We start from the raw sequence: 22,759 nt of genomic DNA, 5'->3' as shown, positions 1-22,759 counted from the left end.
TTCAGATCCTTGCTCTGTTTTTACATTTCACCTATGTGCAACCACTGATTGTCTCTGCAACCTTGCTGTGTCTTGCATTTGACCTATCTGCAACCACTGATTGAGTTTTTGCAGTCTGTGCTGTGTTTTACAATGTTTACCTTGAGGTGATATTTGATGTAGCTCCGATACCATGTGGTGAGGCTTTCCCCAAGATGTTCAGCCACTTTCATTCCAGCCTTGCGCTGTAATTGACTCAGTACATTGTACTTAATGTACCTTTTTCCTCATTAGGTCTTCTCCTTCTCTCCATCTGGCACGTTCCCTCCTCCGCTCTTCTTTTCATGTTATAGCACTTGCACATTCTGAATTGCCTCAGGGCCTAGTAGGAATGCTTGGTATTCTTCACCCTCGTTTCACTCCCTGTGATGCTGGAAATGCATCCTTGTCCTGTACTCCTTTTTCATGTGTGTTCTGTGTTCGTTTTCTGCACAGGAGTCCATGTGGGACTCCTGGCAGTGCAGCTCTTCCTCTTTTTGGTTGTGGTGAACACACCCTTGGGATACCCTTATGGCACCCATGGGTGGGGGTACAACCATGTACCCCTTGAGTTGTTTTTGGGCACCTGTGTGTGGTCAACAGAGCAGGGTATGGGCGGGTGGCATCTCCATGCTGAATTTGACAAGTGCTCCGAGTATCCTCCATTTTGGGATACCCAGGCCCTGCCATTGGAATCAGCTGATTCCGGATAGGAGACAAGATGGCCCCTGTGGCCTCTTGCTTTCTAATACCCGTTACTTTGTTTGCTCAAAGACCTGGGAAGCCTTGACTCGGTGCCTTCCCCTGACTGGCTGTTGGGTGGAAGTTCCATATATGGTATTGTGGAGAAATCCAGGCCAGATTGGCTGGAGCCATCTCAATGACTGTATGTTGTGGGTACACCCTTGGGGTGGGACCTGGGTGAATGGAGTGCGTGACCAATATACATTTCATGTTTTCTGGTGTGTGACAATGAATGAGACAGCCCTGCCCGAAACTGGTATGCATGCAGTGTGGTGTGCTGAAAAGCTGGGTGCTTGTCCCAATCCACATTCCTTGTTTTGAGTGTTTGGAGGGAAGTGAAGGGCCTGAATGCTCTGTGAGCCAGATTGGCTGGCTGGCTGCCTGCATGCATGAATGCCCCTCTGAATGATGGGCTGCCAGAGCCTGGCTCAGCAGTGTGAATGAAAGACAGAACAGTATATTCTGGGGCCTCTCACTGACTAGAATCATTCAGAAGCTGAAGTCGAAACTGGATGCTTATCCCTGACGCTGAGCTGAAGAAGAATTGCTGCTTCTTTCCTTCGACGCAATCTGAAAGCTGTCGTGGCTTCAAGGACAGATCCAAAAGAGGACCTGGCTAGTAGACCTCTTCCCGAGCTACGAGGGACCATTGTGCACCAGCTTACCTTGCCCAGGGCTCCCTGGAAGTCAGTCCTCGAAAGGCTGCCGACCGGAGACTGGGACCATTGAGGAATCTGAAGTAAAGCGTCAGGACGTCGAGGCAGTCTATGGCCATCAACCTCGACCGAAGTTCGGCGGACTGTTGTAACCTGTAAACTCTGAAATCCAGGACTCCCTTCCTCACCACTGTCGACCGCTTTGTCCTCCTTGTTGACGAACCAAGGAGAATCCGTTGCTGGGTTTCCTGCCACCCGAAGTCCAGAAAGACGCCGACAAAGATCCGAAAGCTAGCCGTGGTCGAGTCCCGATCGTCGACGCCAACGACCCGACACCCTTGCTGGGCCTACATTCTTCATGGACTCTGCTTTGCGGCAACAAACTCTCGTCATCGAGGTGCACCGCACGCCTCGCCTTCGCAGGACGTACTTAATCGATAGTCGACGAGCACCACCAAGGACGAAGCTGTCGTCTTGACGACATTTTTGCCCTTTTCTTCGAGGAATCTCGACGACCCGTGGCTCCTGCCTTAAAGGGAGTTCACTTAAGAGGGATCCGTCAAAGAATTCTGCTAAACCAGGTACATTGGGGTAGTAGAACCTTTTTAGAAGGAAACAAGACTATATTAAACAATATATGGACTGGGCTTGTTTATACACTTTATTTACAGGTTGCCCAGGTGGGGGGATATTCACACAGAACTGTGTCTAGTGGTAGGGACTCAGTATTCTGCCATTTGTTTAATCCAACTTGTCTTCTTCCATTTGTCTATTGTTGATTGACTTTACCATTTGATTTGTATGCAAGTGAAAGTCAGCAGTTGGTGCATTTTAATGGAATCAAGAGTTAACTGTGGTACCACATAGATATTGTGCATATTTACCATATCAGTATTGCCAAAGCACAAGTGTGTTATTGATTGTGTATTTATTCTGAACCATATTTATATAAAGAACTGTTATCACTAACATAGTGTGTGGACATTCCTTTGTTGGGGGCTTGGGGACTACACTGTACTTAAGAACCGGCCTGCATCACCTCCTGAGAGCTCAAGCCTGGATTGCTCATACAACGTTACCATATAAAGAATCTTGGCTGAGGTGGTCTGTGCTTCTACTCTGCCATATAGAGGGCAGCAGTACAGATACCCTCCAGTCTTTACACTCCATTCCAGCACACCCCCCCCTTTCATCCATGTTAAAGCACTTTCACGGTCCGAATGTCTCACGGCTTAGTAGGAATGTTTATTATCTGCATCCCTGCCACCCCGCCACCCCCCCCCCCCTTTTGTCTTGATTTACCTTGAAACACTATGATGTATAGGCACATTATAAGTGACCAATACATAAAAAATTAAATAAATCTGGGTACAGTTTGACCCAGGTCATTATACCCACATTGAGAAAGAGGGGGGTGAGAAAGAGGAGGGGGGGGGAGGTTCCGGGTTGACCTCAAGACAAGGCACTGAGTTTTCCAACTTTAATGCTTCAAGCCACTACTTTTCAGGCCTGCGGAATGCTTGTCCATCTCCAAACAACGCCCCCACCCCAACCCTCTTCTAGTAGGCCAAGGTACGAGGGTAAGGCACCAATTTATATCTTAGGCCTTTGTTGCCTGGAGCATCATGTGATGCTTAGTTTCCAGATATCACCTGTGACAGTTTCTCCAGGTTCCAGCTTGTGACTTTCTTTTAGAGAGAAAAAAAAAATAAATAAATAAAAATAAGAGGGAGGGGTTAGGGGGGCCAGAGAGTCACTCTGCCGGACATTAGTCCCGGATACGAGAGATTTACCCCCCGCCCCCCTCCCCCAAGAGTATTTAGCTCACTATCCTTCACACAGGAGAAATATCTAAAACATATCTGAGTCTTTGTCCTGCCCTAGGGCAGTCCAGCACCGAAATGCTAAGCAATCCTCCTCTGAACAAGAGCACCAACAGCAACCCCAGACACGTGTTTCGGTCTGGTAGGGTCGAGCTGCGCCTCTCTAACAATAGTGTGCAAGGGGACCACGTCTGGATTCCCCTAGTAGGCCAAAACATGCGCCTGGGATTGCTGTTGGTACTCTTGTTCAGAAGAGAATTGCCAGGCATTTCGGTGCTGGACTGCCCTTGGGCAGGACAAAGACTGATATGTAGTGGCCATTTCTCTACTGTGAAAGGATGGTGAGCTAAAGACTCTGGTTGAGACTCTAACCCGGGATATAGGCCGGTAGTAGAGAAAATCCCATAACCCCCCTTGTTTCTTTTAGAGGCTACATAGGGTAGAACCATAACACTACAAACAGGCAAACAATCTGCTGCAAGACAATTTTTTGGGGAATGCACTTGAGTGGTGAGGACAGATTCCTTTTAATGAGTAGTAGATAATGAGATATGAGACAGTAGGCTCCACCCCTCTTCTCCATATGGAAGTGGAAGACATCTTGGCAAGGGTTGTTAAAAAGATAACAAGTCTTACAGGCCCGCCCATAACCCATGCCCTACTCTGACTTCATTCATACAAGTAGCGGAGGGCACCGTGGCTTAGGAGGCTGAAGGACAAAGGATCAGAGGGGTTGGCTTATGCTGGCCCCACTATAACTGCTCTTCTGTTACTACTGCCAAGGGGAGAGGGGAGATGAGACAGACACATGGCAGCAGAATCTGCCAAAAAAGTAGAGGGACCTTAGCAACCATCTTTCTTTACTCAGCTCTGTGAATCTCAGGTTCAGACCTGTGGTTGCTAAATGCAGAGATGGTGGTGAGAGGACACACCCATAGACTACAAGAAGTGTGGAACTCCATTACTCCACCCAAGCTTTCCTGCTCTGGGAGACGTTGGAGCAGATTCTGCAGTCGTTCAACAACCATGAAACCACCAACATGAAATAAGGAGGGTGGGGGAGCAGGGTCGAGCACAAGTTGCTTGGCTCAAGTGACCCCTCTCACTCCTCCCTCAAAGCACCAAGGTCGGTTGCAGTTGTTGGTATTGCACTATACAAGAATTCAAAATAAAAAAAAATTCTCTGGGACCCCTTCAGATGGGCTGAAAATGCCTTGGGCATAGATGCAACATTTTGGTCCATCTTTCGTCGTACGATTGGAGAAGCCAGGAGCTTCCTGAAGTTCCCAATGCTTGTAGATTTGAGACCTCTGTGCAACATCAACATGGCCATGCGGTTTAGAAGATTTATCTCCCCCCCACCCCTCTCAGACAATCGAATATGGAGTAGTCTAAAATTCAGCGTTATAAAGAAGCTCTGCGATTGTTGGCATGGAAGCATGTGAGCTGCAGCTTTGTCAAACATCTGAAATGGGGTAAATGCGCCCAGTAAATTCCTGTCTGCACTCTGTGGTTTGCATGACCTACCGTGCGTATCTCAACCAGCCGAAGGATACTTGGATTATCTGCAAGGGATCGGCCAGAGGTCTTCTCCAGCATGACGTGTGCAAGATCCATCAGATACATGACGAGAAGCTGATTCTTCACCTCCAGGAAGCTGAGGCCCTGATGAAGTAGTGAAGAAGGAGGAAAGGGGGGGGGATCAGGGTAAGGGAAAGCAGAAATAAGACTTCAACTGTCAGCCAATGCAAGAAATTCTGTCTCGGCTTCCACACATCTCCACCAAATGGATTTTGCATGCCACAAAGTAACCTCCATAATCTGAATTAAGAAAAGAAGTATGCATGTTCTTTAATCTTGGGCGCTATTTTGTGGGTGTATATTGTGAAGAGGATCCTACCTGCGTGCACAGGATGGCTTCAAAGACCATCCATGCCGCGCACCTCGCCCCCCCCCCCCCAGAACTCCCCCGGCCCGACTTCAACTACAGACCTTGAGAAAGTTAAAGGCAGAAGCTCCTGAGGGGCAACGTGCTCGTCTTGGAAGCAAGACGACACGGAGCAACACAGGTTCGATCCCCGGGTCCGTGCTTAGAAACCTCTGGGTATTAAGTGCGTTATAAATAACTTATCATATCATCATAAAGTCAGTCCCAAACATCCAGCGTAAAAAATAAAGGCTTCCCCTTTAAGGAAATAAAACAAAAGCTGCAACATTTCAGTCCCCGCAAGCAGGGAAATACATTTTGACCCCCAACAGAGCAAACCCGACCAAAACGAAGTGGCAACCTTGGGCTTAGCCTGGAATGAAGTCTGCCAGCCTGCAAAGAGAGCCCAGAGAAAACCCCCTCGGAGGCAGCGAACCAGGGAAACCTGGAAACATCTGTGCAGGGGCTGTGGTTCTGCAGTTTGGAAAGCATGCAGCCTGCAAAGAGGGTTCAAAGATGAGGTCGACCCATTCTGGCCAATTTTTAATCGAAACACCCTTCTACAGGAGAGAGCCTTTTTGATTTGTACTTTCTTTTGCTGGCTCTCGGTGGATCCTTGGGACACTTTGCTGTTCACCTGTGAGCAGCCTTGGATTATTTGTTTTGGAAATTAGACCCTCAACATTACTTTAATGAAGCCCTTTGAAGCAAGAGGGTAAGTCCCTGATTTGGAGGACCCCATTGTTGAGGCACACAGGCCCTCAACTCGCAATGGACCCTGACACTCTTATTAGCTGGCGCTATTTCGACACGTACTAACATCCTGCCGAGTTGCATGTCAGTTTGTAGAGGAAGATGAATAAAAACCCTTGAAATACATTCTAGGGTCTGGTCTCTGCTCTGGAGTATGGCAACCGTCTTACCTATCCTGTCACAAAATGTACACACATGATTTCTGATATTAGAGGTCAAAGCTACCGCACACCCAAAAGTAAGCACATTGAGTACACACGGTTCAAGTTTCTTGGTCGATTCCAGGGGCAGTGTTCAGTCAATTTGTATTTCTTACTAGTATATCAGAATAAACAGTAAACATTACCAACTGGGATTTTAAAATTACTGACTAGAGAAACTCTTCCCGTGATTGGCCCAAAAGGTGCATCAGAACACAGGACTGCAACTGCATCACCTAGGCAAAGTTTCTATTCTCAAATGTACCCTTAACAAAAAACACACAAACCGCCCCGCCACCTCCCACCCTCCAAAAAACACACTAAGAACTCTCAACGGCCCAGGGGCAAGGCTCAAACCATACACTCCCCACTAGTGAATTGTGAGTGATATTTGACTCTTGGCAAGTAACAAATAGTGTGCTGTGTGCATTTGGAGAATTGAGAGGGCAGTATTGCTAGCTAGTAGCTTTCAACTTTAAATGTGTACCCCGGCCCCTGATGGCCCTGCACTGGAGGAACCTTCTGCCCCATTTCATGTCGTTTTTTCAACTCGCACATTCCAGAAAAGGGGGCGGGGGGAGTGAATCAATGCAACGCTAAACTCCATCCACTACATGCTTTTATTCAGTTCCTTGTCTGGGGCCACTCACCTTTTCCGTAGAGAAAGCCCCTGATCGAATCCTCTGTGTCAAACCTTGCACATGGGCTGTCACACCAGTCACCTGGGGCCAAAATAAAATCAATATCAGATGAGTGATGTGTATGTCAGGACAGGGGAGGACAGTAACATGAGATTTCATGTTATACCAGGAGCTAGAGATCAAGCAAAGCCTTTACCTGGTCCTGCAAGGTGTTAAGGAGCTGAACGACAGCTGGGGCATCATCCATCTTTCTGCAAGAAAAAGTGTAGGAAAGATATGGTTTAGGAAAGATAGTGAGCAATGAATGAACACCAGTCAACATCTCCCTGGTACCTAATACATGGGTACTTAATACATGTCATGGACAGCCAATTTTCTTGGACATAAAAAGATTAAATAGATCAGTCGTTTGGAAGACAAACATTCTCCATTTGTATCCGCGGTATATGTGCCAGCTAATCAGATGGCCAAGAGCGCACGCTGAATCAGATAAAGCCCAAGTTCCGTTCCTGCCACAAGTGCCTGTACTGCAGGTCACACTAATTTTCTATCTGTAGGACTTTGCAGACATTCTGCTGCCCACTCCCCCCCCCCACATCTTGCACTCCCTGTTCCCTCCTGCCCCTCTCAGCAGACAACTCACCTGAACGCCGCAGTTCACCACCACAGAAACTGTACAAGGCCTTTCTCAGACAGATCAATTCCCTTTTAAAATAGAACATCCAAAAAGGCCATTACCACCCCAGGTTTGTGAATTGCTGGACATGAAGGTGGTGGGGCACACTTATCGGAATGGCAATGGCCGTAGCCTTGCTATGGCTTATTTGGGCTAAGAGGCCATTAATGGCCAGGTAAGCAGCCCTTGCCATTAACACTACATTATTCATTTCCATTAGGCTTTATTTAGTCATCAGTAATATTTGAGGCTCAGTTCAGTTTTAAGAGTTCCCAATAGTCAGAAACAACTGTTGGTGCAACAATAATGTATCGTCCCATAAATGCTTCTAGTATTTCATATGAAAGTCAATAGTTTGTCTTTTCACATCTGATTTTATGCAGTGCGCAAGTTCTGTTTTTTGATGTACAATACCCTAATGTTGTGTTAGTTATATCATAAATAAATGATTTCATTATCAACTTTATTTGCATTTTTTTTGCAATCAGTGAGCCTATGTAACATCAATATTCCTGTGGCATTACTATCATGTGTACATTTGAAAATATAGTAAAATGCTAGTCTGTATTTTCCAATGTTATTGTCCACAAAACTGAAACTTGTTAAACAATAAAATGTGTGCACTTTAAAGTTAAAGAAACCATGGGTTAATTCGCCACTTGATGCTGCATATAGGGTATGTAAAAATCATCATAAAGCAAACGTGCATTCATTTTTACAATGTTAATTATACATTGGTCTTACAAGTGATTCCTGTCCTAGACTGATCTTGATTATTCATAAAGAAAAGGGTTAATTTTCAGAGTTAAGGCTTGTATATGATTTATCCAGCGAGCCTCTTTGCCCGAGTGAAGAATTCAGTTCCTTCCTCTTGCCAAATTGCTAATTGTTCAATTAAGATAAATCTCATATCGACTTTTTTTTTCATAATTTTCATTGGTAATAACATATTAGTATGGCATGGCAAAACGCGCACCTTGAAAAGGCATCACGCTGAACAAGAGAGGCAGCCCAAAAAGAAATTTCAGGTTACAGAAACCTCCCGCATCTCAGATAAAGAGCCCAACATCATGGTGGAAACAAGAGGGTCTTTCCAATTAGGGCTTAAGTTGATGTGGTTAGAAGTGCCCCAAAAAGCCACTGGCAGGGAGTTCGAGTTTTGCTGCCTGGACAAAAAACCAGATTGATTTTACCAAACTAAAGTTGGTGGGGTGGCGGGGGGGGGGGTAACAGATTAGCTGAGGCAGAACGAAGCACTCCGGAAGGAATAGTTGAAACGCACGACTCTAAAACAGGGGCCGCATTGTAAAAGGCTCTATGGCAGTGGTCTTCAAACTTTTTTGGCCAGGGCCCCCCTGAGCAAAATTTGGGCAGGTCGGGACCCCCCAGAAATGCCAAATGGACAGTATATATTGCGCGCCGTCACCTGCTCCCATCAAAGTCGCTGGGCTCCCTCATCCCACTCCTACCCAGTCGCTGGTCTCTCCCCACCCCATCACACACCCAGGGCTCTCCCCACTCTGCTCCCATCACTATCCCATGGTTCCCGCCCATTGTGCTCCCACCATAGTCCCTCGGTTCCCCCATCCCGTTCCCAACACAGTCTGAGGGCCAGTGGCGGCTGGTGAATCTTTTTTAAGTGAAGGGGCATTAAGGTAAGGTTCGGGGGGGTTTCCCCCTGTGAATTATTTTTTAAATAATAGGTTAAAATGTTGCATTGTAGAGCATACTTTTAACAAAAAATGGGTAAATAGCCAAACAGTTTGCAATTGTTGCTGGGAGTCCAGGGGGCAGGCATTGATATTTTATTTCTATCGCGCTCGTACACAAGTGTTTCAGAGCGTGACAAGGCAAGGGAGGGGAACAGAGGAGAATAAAACAGCGATCTTACTAGGCCCAGTGACATTGAGAACGCGCAAGTGTGAGGGGAAAAGTGCATGGAAGGGGGGAGAAGTGGAAAGTGCGAAGCAGAGGAGAAACAGATAAATAACAATAAATAAATAATAAAGGCAACAAACAGTGGTAGTGCAGCCAGCAATTTGCAAGTGCTACGTTTAAGGCAGCAGACAGGGTAGGTCTGATAAGTGCAGGAAGAAAGATGGTTCTCCTCAAGTTTTAGAGTGGCAGGGCACTGTTCCAGAGGGAGGCCCCAGCCGAAGACCGAGATCTACCCCCAGCTCGTTTCTTTGATAAACGACTGACCCTGAGGGAGTTGGAGGTAGAGGAGTGAAGAGCTCGAGAGGGGAGGTATTTGCGGAGGAATAGCTGAAGGTATTTTGGACCGAGGCCCCAGAAAGCCTTGTGGACAAGGCAGAGGGTTTTGAATGATAGATGTCCGGTAAAAAGATACCATCCCTGTCCCCTGGGCCCCACTGGTCCTAACACAATGAACATGATTATGTGTATATGCAAGGCGCTGCACATTCATACAGCAATCACTCTATCATTCACATGAGCATCCATCACCATACACTCACTCATAACGCATCCATACACATGTTTAAATAAAAACAATGAACATAAACGTACCTTCTGCATTGGCCTGTGTGTGGGTGCTGCTCCAGCTGCTCTGTCCGTATGTGCGAGGAGGCGCAGGAGCTCCCCCTCGGACATACAGATATGCAGTGCCCCAGCCAGCATTTCCAATGAGCTATGCAATGCTGGCGAAGCAAAACGCCCCAGCACTTGCATGGCTCAGTGAGCATGTGCGGCTGGGGAACTAAACTGAACTGTCAAAGGGAAACAGTGTTTCCCTTTGACAGTTCAGCCAGCCCAGGAGCACTCCATTAGCTGGATAAAGCAGCTGAGGGAGTGCTCACTGTTTCACTAGGCTGGCTCCTTAGCTCCTCCATAATGGGTGAGGGGCCACTATGCAGTTAGTAATGTTGACCATTGTTGCTGAATATATCACAATTTACTTACATTTTAACACAAAGCACCCCTTTGGGTACTATTGAAACAGTGGGCTTCATAACTACTCTGGCGGTAGCTGTGCCGGTAAAACCGGCACGGCTGCCACTGGAGTTGCATCCGGGTCTGGCACCCGCGAATGGGCAATTACTAGGTCATGCCGAGTTAGGCGGACATGATAATTGCCCTTTCGAAGGTGCCGGTAGATCCCCATTCCCATTTGAGCCCCATATGGCTCAAATGGGAAGGGGGAGCTCGGATGCACCGGCACCGTTAATAACGGTGCCGGTGCATCCGACGAGCTGAGGTCAGACCTGGCGGGGGCTGTCAAGCACCCACAAGCACAACTCTTACTATGGCGGAACGGTAGCAACAGTGCTGGTAGCTTACCAACACCGTTGTTACTGGTCCGCCATAGTAGTAATGAGGCCCAGTCTGTGACTAAAGGAATGAATATCCATTTACAACTGTGGGCCACTTTTTCATTGTTGCCTGAGACAGTTTCATGCTTCAGCCCGCCCATGTGGGCCACCCCTGCCCATTTCTTCCAATCTAAAAAAAAAAAAAAAAAAAAAAAAAAAAAAAAAAATCTTTTTTCATGCTGAGCTCTCAGGGCCCCCCTGGGATGCACCCGCGGACCCCGAGGGGGTCGCGACCCACAGTTTGAATACCACTGCTCTATGGGCAATATAAAACATCTTGAACATTATCTGCTCATCCACTGGGAGCCAATGTAAAGCACGCAATGCCTGAGAGATAAATCACTACGGGCCAAATTCAGCAATATCCTTGCAGCTGCATCTTTGATCTTCTACAGCCCACAAATAGATGATTTAAGTAGACTTGGATAGATTGCTTTACAGAAATCCAATCTGCTTAATATAAAGGCATTCCCCATTTGGTTTTAATGTGGAAATTAAAAGTAGTCCTGGAATCTCAAATTCCTGGCCTTCGGGACAGAGGCCTAAAGAGGGGGGGGGCGTGTCCAAACTGAGAAAGCAAGGTCGCCGTCGAAGGATCGACCCGTTCTGCGCATCCCAGATTGGACGCAACAGAGAGACATACTAGCATTTCTATTTTTTTTACTGTTGAATTTGAGTCGATTTTCATACATTCACAAATTGATTTGTTCCAAGCAAAATTGGACCAAAAAATTAGTTTTTATTTTTATTGTTTAGATGGTGCTTCAGATAAATGTTCTGGCCTATGAATTTCATTAGGGTAATGCAGGAAAGGAGTGTAACAATTGAACAATTGTGTGTACATTTCACCCTGGAATTGTTTGACAATATTGGCATGCATGGCATGTCCCAAGAAGATAGAAATTTAAAGGCTTTTTGGTAGCCATTTTAAAAGGCGATTTACCTTCTGAAACTTGGGACATACTTTTAACAAAGAGTGTATGTTTGTATAGGTGCAGCACGTCCAATGCATTCTGGTAAGGATCGATTTTTAAAAAGGACCAATTTTTTACAGAGTTTGCTACACAACTTCATTATCATTCTGGGTGAGAAGAGGTCTGCAGCTTGCCCGTGGTTGAGGACCCACCAAGACCACATGGCCTCTTGCGTGTTTAAAGTCCCCTGGTTCATGCTCCACCTGCACAGCCATTGGAACCTTGAGTCCAGAGACATCAAACATCCAGTTCCAGTGACTCCATAGGTACACCAATCCTTTCAGTAATGGATGGACATGAAAAGCCTGTCCAGCACAGTGCCCTTCCTATCACTTATATTATGAGAGCAAATTCCAGACAAAGAATGTGGGGCCTCATGAACGGTGCGGGAGGATCAGCAGTCTAGGAAGAATCAGACTATGTTCTAACAGCAAGAAGCTGGCTTCAATTTTCAGTGCCCCGCTGCAATTCATTCTTGGTTTGGACAACCAAGCCACCCTGGTACAATTGGAAACCAGGTGTCAGTGGCTTACATAAACAGATGTGGGATATGGGGGTAAGTGACGAGAAGACAAGATCACAGGCCCTTTGGAAACGTGCAAAGGAGTTGGGGACCTGGGCAGAATATCACGTTTTATGCCAGCCACATCTGGAAACTGAACCACTGGAAAGCAAGCCCCCTAAGCAGGATATTCTCATACTCATTAAAGCTGTACCTTCAAACAGAAACTTTCAGGAAGATATGCAAGACATTCGGCGAGGCTTTCCTGGATTGATTTGCCATAGGGGTGTTCTCTTAGCTAGCCAATTTCTGCTCAAGGCACCCACAAACGAGACCATGGGGGAAGACATGGCTCCAGAATTCCATGACCCAACTGCATTCTGTAGGTCTTTCTCCCATTCCCGACTAATACCAAAAGGCCCTGGAGAGGGCGAAGGAGTATACCATAATTTTGAGTAATTTACATTTACTAGTATAACATCTTGAATTATATTAATGATTTACAGCTCAGCTGATCTTCTCTTTTGCGTTTTCTTTTCCCCTTTTTGCTTACAATTTTCAAGTTCTATTAATTTTCAGAAATTCAACTGGTTTCTTATTCAATTGTACATTAACCTTTCTAATGTAAAGTAATAATTGTGCAAAGTTCACCTATAAACATTAGAATACAAATGTATAACTTTGGAAAGCCTTGACAAAGCCCTATAGGGTCGAAACATGTGTTGGCAGGCTAGAGTCCTATACATTTTCTTTGTGAAGTTCATGTTAGAACTGTGCAGTGGACAGTATAATTAAAAATGCAAGGCAATCCCTATTGTATAAACTAAGGCTTACACAAAGAAAAATGTATATATTTTTGCCATGACATGATGGCGTTTGGAGCTTTTTGTAGTGAATAAAATCAGAATGGATGCAATATTGATTCTCAGAATTTTTTTAAATATGAAAGGAAGAAACCTCTTTGGGATAGAATAAGGGTTACACCCAAGAGTCAAGGTCTTGGGAGACATGGAACGGTACAGAGGGGGACAGAGAAGGGCCAAACATCTCCCATTAGGTGACGTGTTCAGCACAAGGATGCACCCTTTTAATTATTTCTATTTCATTTATTTGAATGTGGTGCCACTTGGTTGGAGGCACTATAGTGCATCCTTCTTATGCCCCTGCAGCACTCATTGCTCAATTTTTCTCGATTCTGCCCTCTGGAGCCATGATACAGGGGCCTCCTCGTGGCTTTTTAAGATTGCCGCCTTTTTCATCTTCAACGAGTAGCACCTTGTGGTGTGCTGTGGCCCGCCTCTCCGCCGCCTGATTGGTTGGGCCTCCGTGTCCAATCATTTTCGCCAGCAGGCAACCAGCCCCCTCACCACAAAGACCCATCACTATGGCCCCGGTCTGGCCCTGTCCAGAGCTGGAGGGAGCCCCCTCCATGCCACAACTCCTGCAACTTGTCCCCCAACCCACGCTGCTCAATGAACAAACTACCTGTACCCCTGCATTTCGGGAGCATGAAAAATGTGCAACTACGCTACAATGGTAAGCTGCCCAGATCACCTGCTCCTGGATCACAACACTTTACTGGTTGCCTGCTGAATCCAGACTTCCTTGAACCACAGCCTGACTGCAATCTTTATCTTCTTCCCACTTGATATGTGTATCTGCCCTACATTTCACATGCATCTTGCTTTCTACTGTTTCCATCACTTTTTGGCAATTTCAAATTTAGGTGTGCTTTTTATTCTGTGCACAGTTTGCCTTCCTTTGGACACTTCCACCTCTGTGCCTGTCTCGCAGCTAGGCCACTTGGTGAATTCCATGCACCGTGCAGCTCCCATGCTGATCTCTCTCCCCCTCTACCCCCATGGCACTCTCCAGTTCTCCTATCTATTCTAACAACTGCTATTCTATCACTTATCCTACCTCTCTCACAAAGTCTGGAAGAAGGAAGCTGTAAAAGGCTCTTCGACTCTGGTCTCGACAGCTGGTCTCCACTCATTCTCCTTTTCCCTCCTCACCCTTTAATGGTATAAAGAAATGGAGACATGGCAAAGTCAGGAACACCAAGTGCAAGGAAGTGACTCTAAAGACACATGTTGTGAACCAAGACATTTGGCTGATGTTTCAACTTGGTACCGATGCCAGTGGTGTCAACTGATGCGCAAAGTACCTGAAAACACCTTTTGGCAGGATACTTCACTTGTAGGGCCTACCTCAGTTCATCATTAGCAGATGGAATTTTGGCCTTACCCGTTCAGTTCTTTGCATGAGCCACGTTACACTCTTTATCTGCAGGTTTCAACTAATGAGAATAGCATACACTAAAAAAACATCTTTCAATAATTACTGTACTTTCGCCAACTTGACTGCATTCTTTTCCATAGTGCTGGGGTTTATATTGATAACCCATATCCTTGTACATCATGTGTCACTTGACATCCTTCCTTTTTATATGAACATATCCAACTTCAATGTCTATTTCTAAATGTTTGGGAGGCTTTGTTTGAGATTCAAATATAGTCAGTATACTATTATTTATGTTGTTTAAAGCCTTTATAAATTTACAACTCTACAAATTCATATACAAACATATCACATTATTCTAATCTACAGAAAAGAGAATAAAAAAATATTTTTTTTAAACCCAAAAACAGATATTTACTAAACATTCCTAAAACAGTTTACATACCTTTGATAAAAATCTTAGCACTGCCAGATTTAGTGGGACAGTTTTTCCGTGCAAAATATTCTGCCATAAATACTCAAGATAAACTCCTTCAGGATTTGGCACAAACCTCCTAAAGCATTCAATATGATGCGTTCTAAGAGTGGGGCAATGAAGAATTACTTGGGGGCAAGCGTCTCCAACATCCCCAGTAAGCATAAGCAACAACAGGGTGAGAAATCATCACCCCCCCTCGCAAAAATATTATTTCTCTAGTGCGTAAAACATTCAATCTAAAATTCATAAAATCATTGCGCACCTTTTTATTGGTGAATCTTTTCAATTAGGGCTCAATTGAGCCTGGAGTTCTCTGATCGGATACAATGTGGGAGTATAACAGAGTCTAAAACTCTTATCATTAGTAGTTGCCCAATCCAAATTTATTTATTTATTTATTTTTTACTTTAAGAGGGTTAACCAACAAAACTTCCAAATGTAGCCCTTGGCAGTCTAGATGAAATTCAGTCACAAATTCCTCATACATGGTTCCTTCCTCAACTCTGTTCAACATCAAATATACTGATGAAATTTTACTATCATACAATTTCCTGTAAACACTTAATCGCTTCCACACCACAAGACTCAAGTGATTGCAGCCCCAACTAATATCGAATAGCTGCCAGTATCACACATTTCGGTAACCAATACATAACAGTGTGCCGGAACAGTGCTTCATATTTTTTCCATACTCGCCTAAACCATCCGGGGAAGAATTCCCCCCCATAACTTAGACGAGGAACCACCTTCGTATGGTAACATTTATGAACTGGTAGGGTGGGGAAATTGCCAACCTTTTTTGCCTGGTCTATAATTTCAGAACTTGGTCTTTCATGCATCTCCTAATAAATTATTTCCTAGCGGAGCAGATAATGGGGAACCCTAGATAGATCATACTATCCATCACTGGCAAAGTTTCTTTATTCAGGAACCAACTAAAGGTGAATGCAGTTTTCCGTTTACTCAGTCTCAAAATCACAGTCTTCTTAGGGTTTACTTGCAGGTTATTCTTAGTCCCATACTTGCTAAATACTGTCACGAACCTTTGCATGCTGATGGGTGTACAATCTAATAAAATAAAATCAGCGTATGCTGCCCAATAAAAACTACTACCCGCTGTCTTTGGTGCCACAAAGGAGGCACTACACAAGGATTTTACAACATCAGAGACATAATGATTGAATAACCAAGATGCAAATCTACATCCTTGGGGCAGGCCGTCATTTACTGACACTGGCTTGGTCAGAAGTGCATTGTTATTCAGTCTAACCTGCATTCTAGATCCCTTATGCATACATATTGATATAGATAGTAAACCATGAGGCAGGCCCAACTTATTCAGTTTAGACCATAGTGTTTCTATCAACCAAGTCAAAGGCGAGGGATACATTCATAAATGCCACATATATTGTCTGGGAGTTGCCTCTCCATGCCAGATGTTGAAGGGAGGCTAACAACCCACCCTCCATCCATACCCATATTCTTTCTAAACCCCATTTGCCATGGGGAAAGGATGCTATTTTCATTACTTCACCTTTCCATAAGTCTCAAAATCATAACAGAAAGAAATGCCATATCTGCATCCTCCAGCAGAGCAATGGGGAGGCAATAAAGAGGGGGTAATCTGTCCCCCTTCTTATAAATCAGGACTATCAGGACTACATTTAACAAACTCCATGTCGACGGGAAAGATCTAGTCTTCAGTATAGCCATAAACAGTAACCAAAGAACTTTGGCCCATAATTCCAGGTTACCCTTCAAAGTCAGATTAGTCCATTGACTCGGTCCCACCGCTCTAGAGCCATTGGAACTCGATTGCACCCTTGATTTCTTCTATAGAGCAATCCAGTACCCATGGTTTACCTTTTAACAGGTCACACTCCTTTTCATACAATTCAGACAGGTGGGTATTCCAACCCTCTTCTGAGATGGGGTTTGTTTGCGCAGAGATCCGATTAATCTCCATCCCATTAATCAATGCCTAAAAGCTCTAATTACCAACAGTTCATCACCTCCCTGTCTGTCCCTCTGGTATAACACCAGTTTGTGAATCTTTATACAATTTTTCAATTTTGCTTTAGTTTCCCCACTGTCATCTGTTTCAGCTCCCAATTATGGTCCCGCTTTTTCACAAAATGTATTAATCTACGGGTAGATCTTTTCTTTCCCCAGACCTTGGGGTCAAATCTATGCTTGTGGGATTGTACCTTATTTGATTTCGTCTGACACCCTCCTATTTTAACAATGGGCAATTGCAAATATCCTCCAAAGTTGTAATGGGTATATATATAATCTTGGTGTCTAAGGATGTACCAGTAAAATCTTAACATGATCATGTTCAATTTGTCAATGTTCCCATCGTGCCATGTCAAGCGATTGCCATTAACTTTCACATTCACCAATGTCCTATATTGTTCTACTATAGGGAAAATTCCTTTTACATCTAGGCCTGTTAAGATCATAGCATGATCACTCATGTCAGAGGCTCAACAGTAAACTTCAATACGATCACCATCAGTTATTTGTGGTAAATATATAGTCAATTGTGCCCCTAAATCAAGGGGGCTGAATTTTTATTCCATACTCAAACAGATTATCAAATACAGACCCCAGTTTATCAAATTATCATACCATATTCTACCTTGTAAGTATTTCCTCCCCTTTCCTGTTACCACCCTAGCTACATCTTTGGTGGGAGAGGCTTCACTGCCTTCAGCGCTCAAAACGACATGGTCCAAGTCATGCACTTCTGCTGGGGTACATTCAGCATTAAAATCCTGCTATTGTTGGTCACCCCCACCCGCGTGGAAGAGAGAAACCCATCCTCCAACAGAACATTGGGTGCATTTATTGCAGTGCTCAGATTTTCCTTTGGGTTCCAATAAATATGTATCAATAGAATTGGTATACTATACTATCTGGCAATGAGTTTAGGTCAACCATTACTGCTGGAATCCCTTTAGTAGCATTACTACAATTGGTCATCCTAAACCCACAACCATTTTGTATTGCTATCAAGAATCCAGCCGCAGATCTACCCCCCAGTCCCTTTGTGGCGGCCTCTACCCATATATCGTAACCATCTAATACGGGGGGAGCCTAAAAGCCACATTACTTGTATGAAGATAAAAGGTCCCCAAATAATGACAAAGAACAGGATTTAAGCACAGATTAGAGGAGCCTCTAGAGTTCCAGGAAATAAAGTGCAGCATCCTTGCTAAAGCTGCCTGTTCAGCCTTTTCAGCTGTGATATAGAATCTCTTAGCGATATATCTAACCAGAATACATCTTCTCTGGTGCTCTCCCCCTGCCCCCACCGAATAAGTGTCTTTCGGTTACTGCTCTTCCTACCCTTTGTCTGTCTCGATTACCATTATCTTGACTGTATACAGAATCAAAGTGGAGTAGCTTGTAGCCCAATTTGTTAAAGCTGTGCGTTTCTGCCAACATTGCTTCAATAATCATCCTCAATGGATTTACCAGTCGAATGTAATCATATCTTTCTGTGTGAATAGAGTCCACCGGCTTAATATCTTTGGACAAAATAAGCCTCAATGCTCGGAATTCATTGAACAGGTCTAATATTCTCCACCTATTCAGCGAGTCTGGGACCCCATGATCGAACATATAAAAGAGGAGTAGATTGGAATGCTCTGTACATCGTGGCTCTCTCCACTGGATATCAATGATCTTTGTACATTCACTTCTGTTCTCACTGACTTTTTTGGGGTGGGCAATTTCCCCACAATTACCTTCCCTCAGCTGTAGTCTTGACTGATGCCCCAATTCTCTAAGGTAGTCCATGGGGCAAGCAATTTCCAGTAGGCCAGTTGTTTGTACCATTGGTCTTCGATCCCATGGCCTGTCCTTGCAATGCACTTTCGGGGGCAGGACCTGGGGGGCACTCTCCCACATCCCCTTCAACATCCCGCAACACCTTGTTACTGTGTCTATCCACCAAGCTCTCCCCCTGCATAGTTCCCGCCATAGATAATCCTCTACGGGTACACATTCTTTACCGCAACTCTAATTTGATCTTCCATTATGCCGGCTGACATCCCACCCAACAATTGATTCAATAGAGGATGACCCCCCAATACCATTATCCAACCATACAGTCTCCAGTGACACATTTGCGCACCTCTCCATAGGCCGGTGGGCAAGTTCCTCACGTTTTGTCTTTCCTTCACCTATGAGCTGTGGCTTTCCAAATACCTCAAACAACTTAACCTTTTCCACTTCTTTCATGGCAAGTCGTTCCACCACTTCCTTTATGTTTCATTACACTAGAAAGACCATCAACAATTTTCAATTGTGCTCCCGGGCAGACCTTACCCTCATCCTCCCTCGCTGTCCCTCACACCTTTTCCAACCTCCCCCTCGGGAGTGCATTATCCAAGATACTTGAGGCGATTGATGCTGTCCCATCATCCATCTCCATGGAGGCTTTTTCCTCTATATTGTCCGGATATTCATCCTCCTGGCCCATCACAAGTAGGAATATGTTAAGAGGATTGCTGGAAGCCTTCCTAGATGCAATACAGTTTTTTTGGCCAATTTTTCCTCTTTTGTTAGGTTTCTTTACTAGAGTATCTTTCACTATTTGGATAATCCTACCATTCCCCTTTCCCAAATCAAATCCCACCTCATTGGCCTGACAGGAATGTATAGGGTCCTGTTCACTTCCATGATCCCCACTAATGGGGCTCCCTCCTCCCCTATGCAGATAACGTTATTCTGCCCAGACCCACTTGCTGAGTGCATGTTTACTGCGTGAGACCCCCCATCCAAACCCATCCTTGGAGGCCATACTGTTCATCAGGGTTAGTCATTGTTTTGCGATTGTGCACAGATAGATTTAACTCCTACTTGATCGAACCTATAATAGATACATTCTGTGCGTAGTAGGTTTCCAGATCAATTGTTGTCCGATCAGCAAATTTTGCAGAGGACAGCCTTGATTCAACCCCACCTTCTAAATTTGGCAGATAATCAGACAGCGCCAATAATGCCACTTCCCCAGATGCAAAAATAGGAGTATCATCTAGGAAGGAGGCATTGCCTGATTCCGTTACCGTTAGAATGTAATAAAAAGCTGCTTGACCCCATATATGCTCCTGTATATCCTGGAGTTGATCGCTAAAGCCAGAGAGTAAATACTGTTCAATAAGTTCATTAAGGTTGGTGTGTCCTAAAATAGCCAAGTATATATACCTCCAGATAAATATGTTAGAATCAACGCTCAATGCAAATAAGCAGTGAATTCGAAGGCGTGTCCTCCAACAGCACTCATCTGGCACTCAGATGCGCGTGCCAGTATACAATAACAGTGGCACACACTCGAAAAGTCGCATCGTTCCTTTTGAAAAAAATGGTTGGGTAAAACTATGCGCAAGTGCCTCTTTCTCTGCAATTATTCCATTTATGCCAATTCAATGTGTATAACATTGTTGCATTTTTGGGAGGTTGTAAACACAACTTGAAAAGGATGAAAACAAGAGAAAGAAAGAATTTAAAAAAAACGTTAAATATGTGCCACATTAATGGGCGGATGGGCGTTAATGGCCCAATGTGGGTCGAGTGTCCATGTGCACGCTAGGTAGGGCACATGAATAGACTCTAGCCCTCCACTAAGGTGGTAAATTATAATGCATCTTTTTTTCTGTCACTATTAGAATTACTATTATAGGATAGGTTTTTTTAAGATGACACTTTTTTGACAAACTAAAGGTATTGAATGTGGAATGAAGCTTGATGAATGGCATTTAGAGTTATCGTGTTTTCTTTCAGAGCTGTAGCAAGACAGTGGAGTCGGTGCGCGTGGTGGTCAACTACAACGGTGGGTCGTTTGATTCTGGAAACGAGCCTACAACACCGTGAACTGGTTAAATTATTGAAGTTATCACGGTGCGTCAACCATAGAAGATTGGGCACTCTGATGGTATGATTACATGTAATTAAATAACAGCATTACTTATAGCTGTTTTTTATGCTGTCCCCCATAGGGTACTAGAGGAACATTTCCACACAAAGTTTAAGAAGTCCAAGAGAACCTGGTTGTCGAATTTCCCCTGAAGAAGTTCTGTCATTTGTCTAACATTGTTATAAGAACGAAACATGTCGGGCATTGTGGTTGCTCTATTAATAGACAACTTTATGTAAAAAATTAAATTAATGAGAACCTTTTATTTAAAAGTATTCATTCAACAAGGGCACGAACTGGCTGGAGGGAGTAATTCAGAACTTGAGAGCTCTCCGTTTTTGTGTATTCGACAGGAGTCTACATAACTTTGTATGTTGAAGAGAGTGAGGTTTAATATAGGTGTGAGAGGTTTGTGAGGGATAAGCAAGTACGTTTGCACCCTGAGTGTGCTTAGTAGCGTATTACGAGTTTTAGGTGTTTCAATGTTTATATTAATTGCTTTTTAGGATCATGAAATGTTTATATGAATTGTTTAATACATTTTTTAAAAAATGTATTGTCTTAATAAAGTCATGTGCTATAATGTTCTATTTTTTAGTGCCTCAGTGTATTTTTAGTTAACAAACACAGGTTTGTGTAGTGTTCCTCGCACTACCTATGGGGTATAGCATAAAGGCAACAGGATTCCTTAGTCCGGAAGTTCGCACAAGCCCTTGTTAGGGGGGGAAGAATCCTGGGGCCATCTAACAATTTCCCCTCAATCTTTTGTTTTATACGTGTGTTGGGTAAAACTACTTCATGCAATGTGGTTTTCTATTAATATTCCTTCAGGTAAAATGCTGTGGCTGTGCCGTGAATGAACACCCTCTCAAAAAATAAAAAAGTACAAATAAAAAAGAAAGACTGCAATTAGCATGTTGGTCATGTACTTTCTTCATTGTCCTTCTGCCCCAGATGCGTATCCCAGTCTGACCTCACCCAGTGCTTTGCAGTCGGGTTATATGGACAGAGGAACTAGGAAGGGGTGTACGGCATGGGTAACACAAATGTCTCATATCCAATAGCTCACAAAATGGGCTGCAAGATTCAACCATTTTATATCTCTTTAATCAAAGTAACATTGTATATCCTCTCAACAGAAGTACCGTCTTGTGGCATACAGAGCATGTGCTTTGTGGATTAATGGCAGACTTGAAACCAAAGTGCATATAGTGTTTCCAGCATGGGTCATAGGCATCTTGCGCGAAGTATTCTCAAGTTCTACAGGGCATTATGGGCGATTATAGTATAGACAATATAAAAGAGCATGTACTATATTAACATATTTCACCAAACCATATAATATATTAGGCAACTGTGTACAGCATATTAATATGTTTATCTCTGTGGCACCACGTAGAGGTATGCCTATCACCACAGTCCATTCATTCCTCCACACCAACTCAGAATCACATTACATGTGCAGAGAAAAGCATGGAAAATCTTACCATCTCACACAAAGTAGCAGAGAAAAATGAAGCCAAGTGATAGCAAAGTTTGTCATTGGTTTTGTTTTAGAAGGAGCAGAGGGGCTGGGTGCAGGTTGCCACAAAGATCAACATATTAATAAGCTGTACAGAGTTGCCTAATGTATTTGAATGTTTAAAGTTTGGTATTGCACATGATGGATTAGAGGATATATACATTTGATGTGCCGTGAGCTCTATCCTTATTGCCAACTACCATCATAGTGCTCTCACATCGAACATTGTCCCAGAATATTCCCAAATGTTCTAGCAAGATGTTGCACCACTCTACTTCCAGATCAGCCAGTTAAACCCACTATTTACATGAGAGAAGGTTGATGCTTCGGTGACAAACAATTCTGACTC

The 22,759-nt window shown here is 44.1% G+C and overlaps 1 protein-coding gene across 3 annotated transcripts in view; it reads right to left on the bottom strand.

Moving 5' to 3' along the window:
• NGDN (neuroguidin) overlaps window positions 1-22,759 on the bottom strand; it is a 106,865-nt gene that overhangs the window by 37,688 nt on the left and 46,418 nt on the right. For 2 of the 3 annotated variants that reach the window (XM_069633955.1, XM_069633956.1), the window contains 3 exons: window positions 6,959-7,013; window positions 6,772-6,843; window positions 4,769-4,906 (listed from right to left, as the gene is read on the bottom strand). In XM_069633955.1, coding sequence (XP_069490056.1) covers window positions 4,769-4,906; window positions 6,772-6,843; window positions 6,959-7,009 — 261 coding nt within the window. In that variant the 5' untranslated portion in view covers window positions 7,010-7,013. Of the gene's footprint in view, window positions 1-4,768; window positions 4,907-6,771; window positions 6,844-6,958; window positions 7,014-14,166; window positions 14,189-22,759 lie in introns of those variants that run through there. The other variant, XM_069633957.1, reaches the window with a different exon arrangement.

Source organism: Ambystoma mexicanum, chromosome 13, assembly GCF_040938575.1.
Source record: "Ambystoma mexicanum isolate Mex_15411 chromosome 13, UKY_AmexF1_1, whole genome shotgun sequence".
In the NCBI taxonomy this organism is placed as follows: Eukaryota; Metazoa; Chordata; class Amphibia; order Caudata; family Ambystomatidae; genus Ambystoma; species Ambystoma mexicanum.
This window is presented reverse-complemented; position numbering and strand designations above follow the sequence as displayed.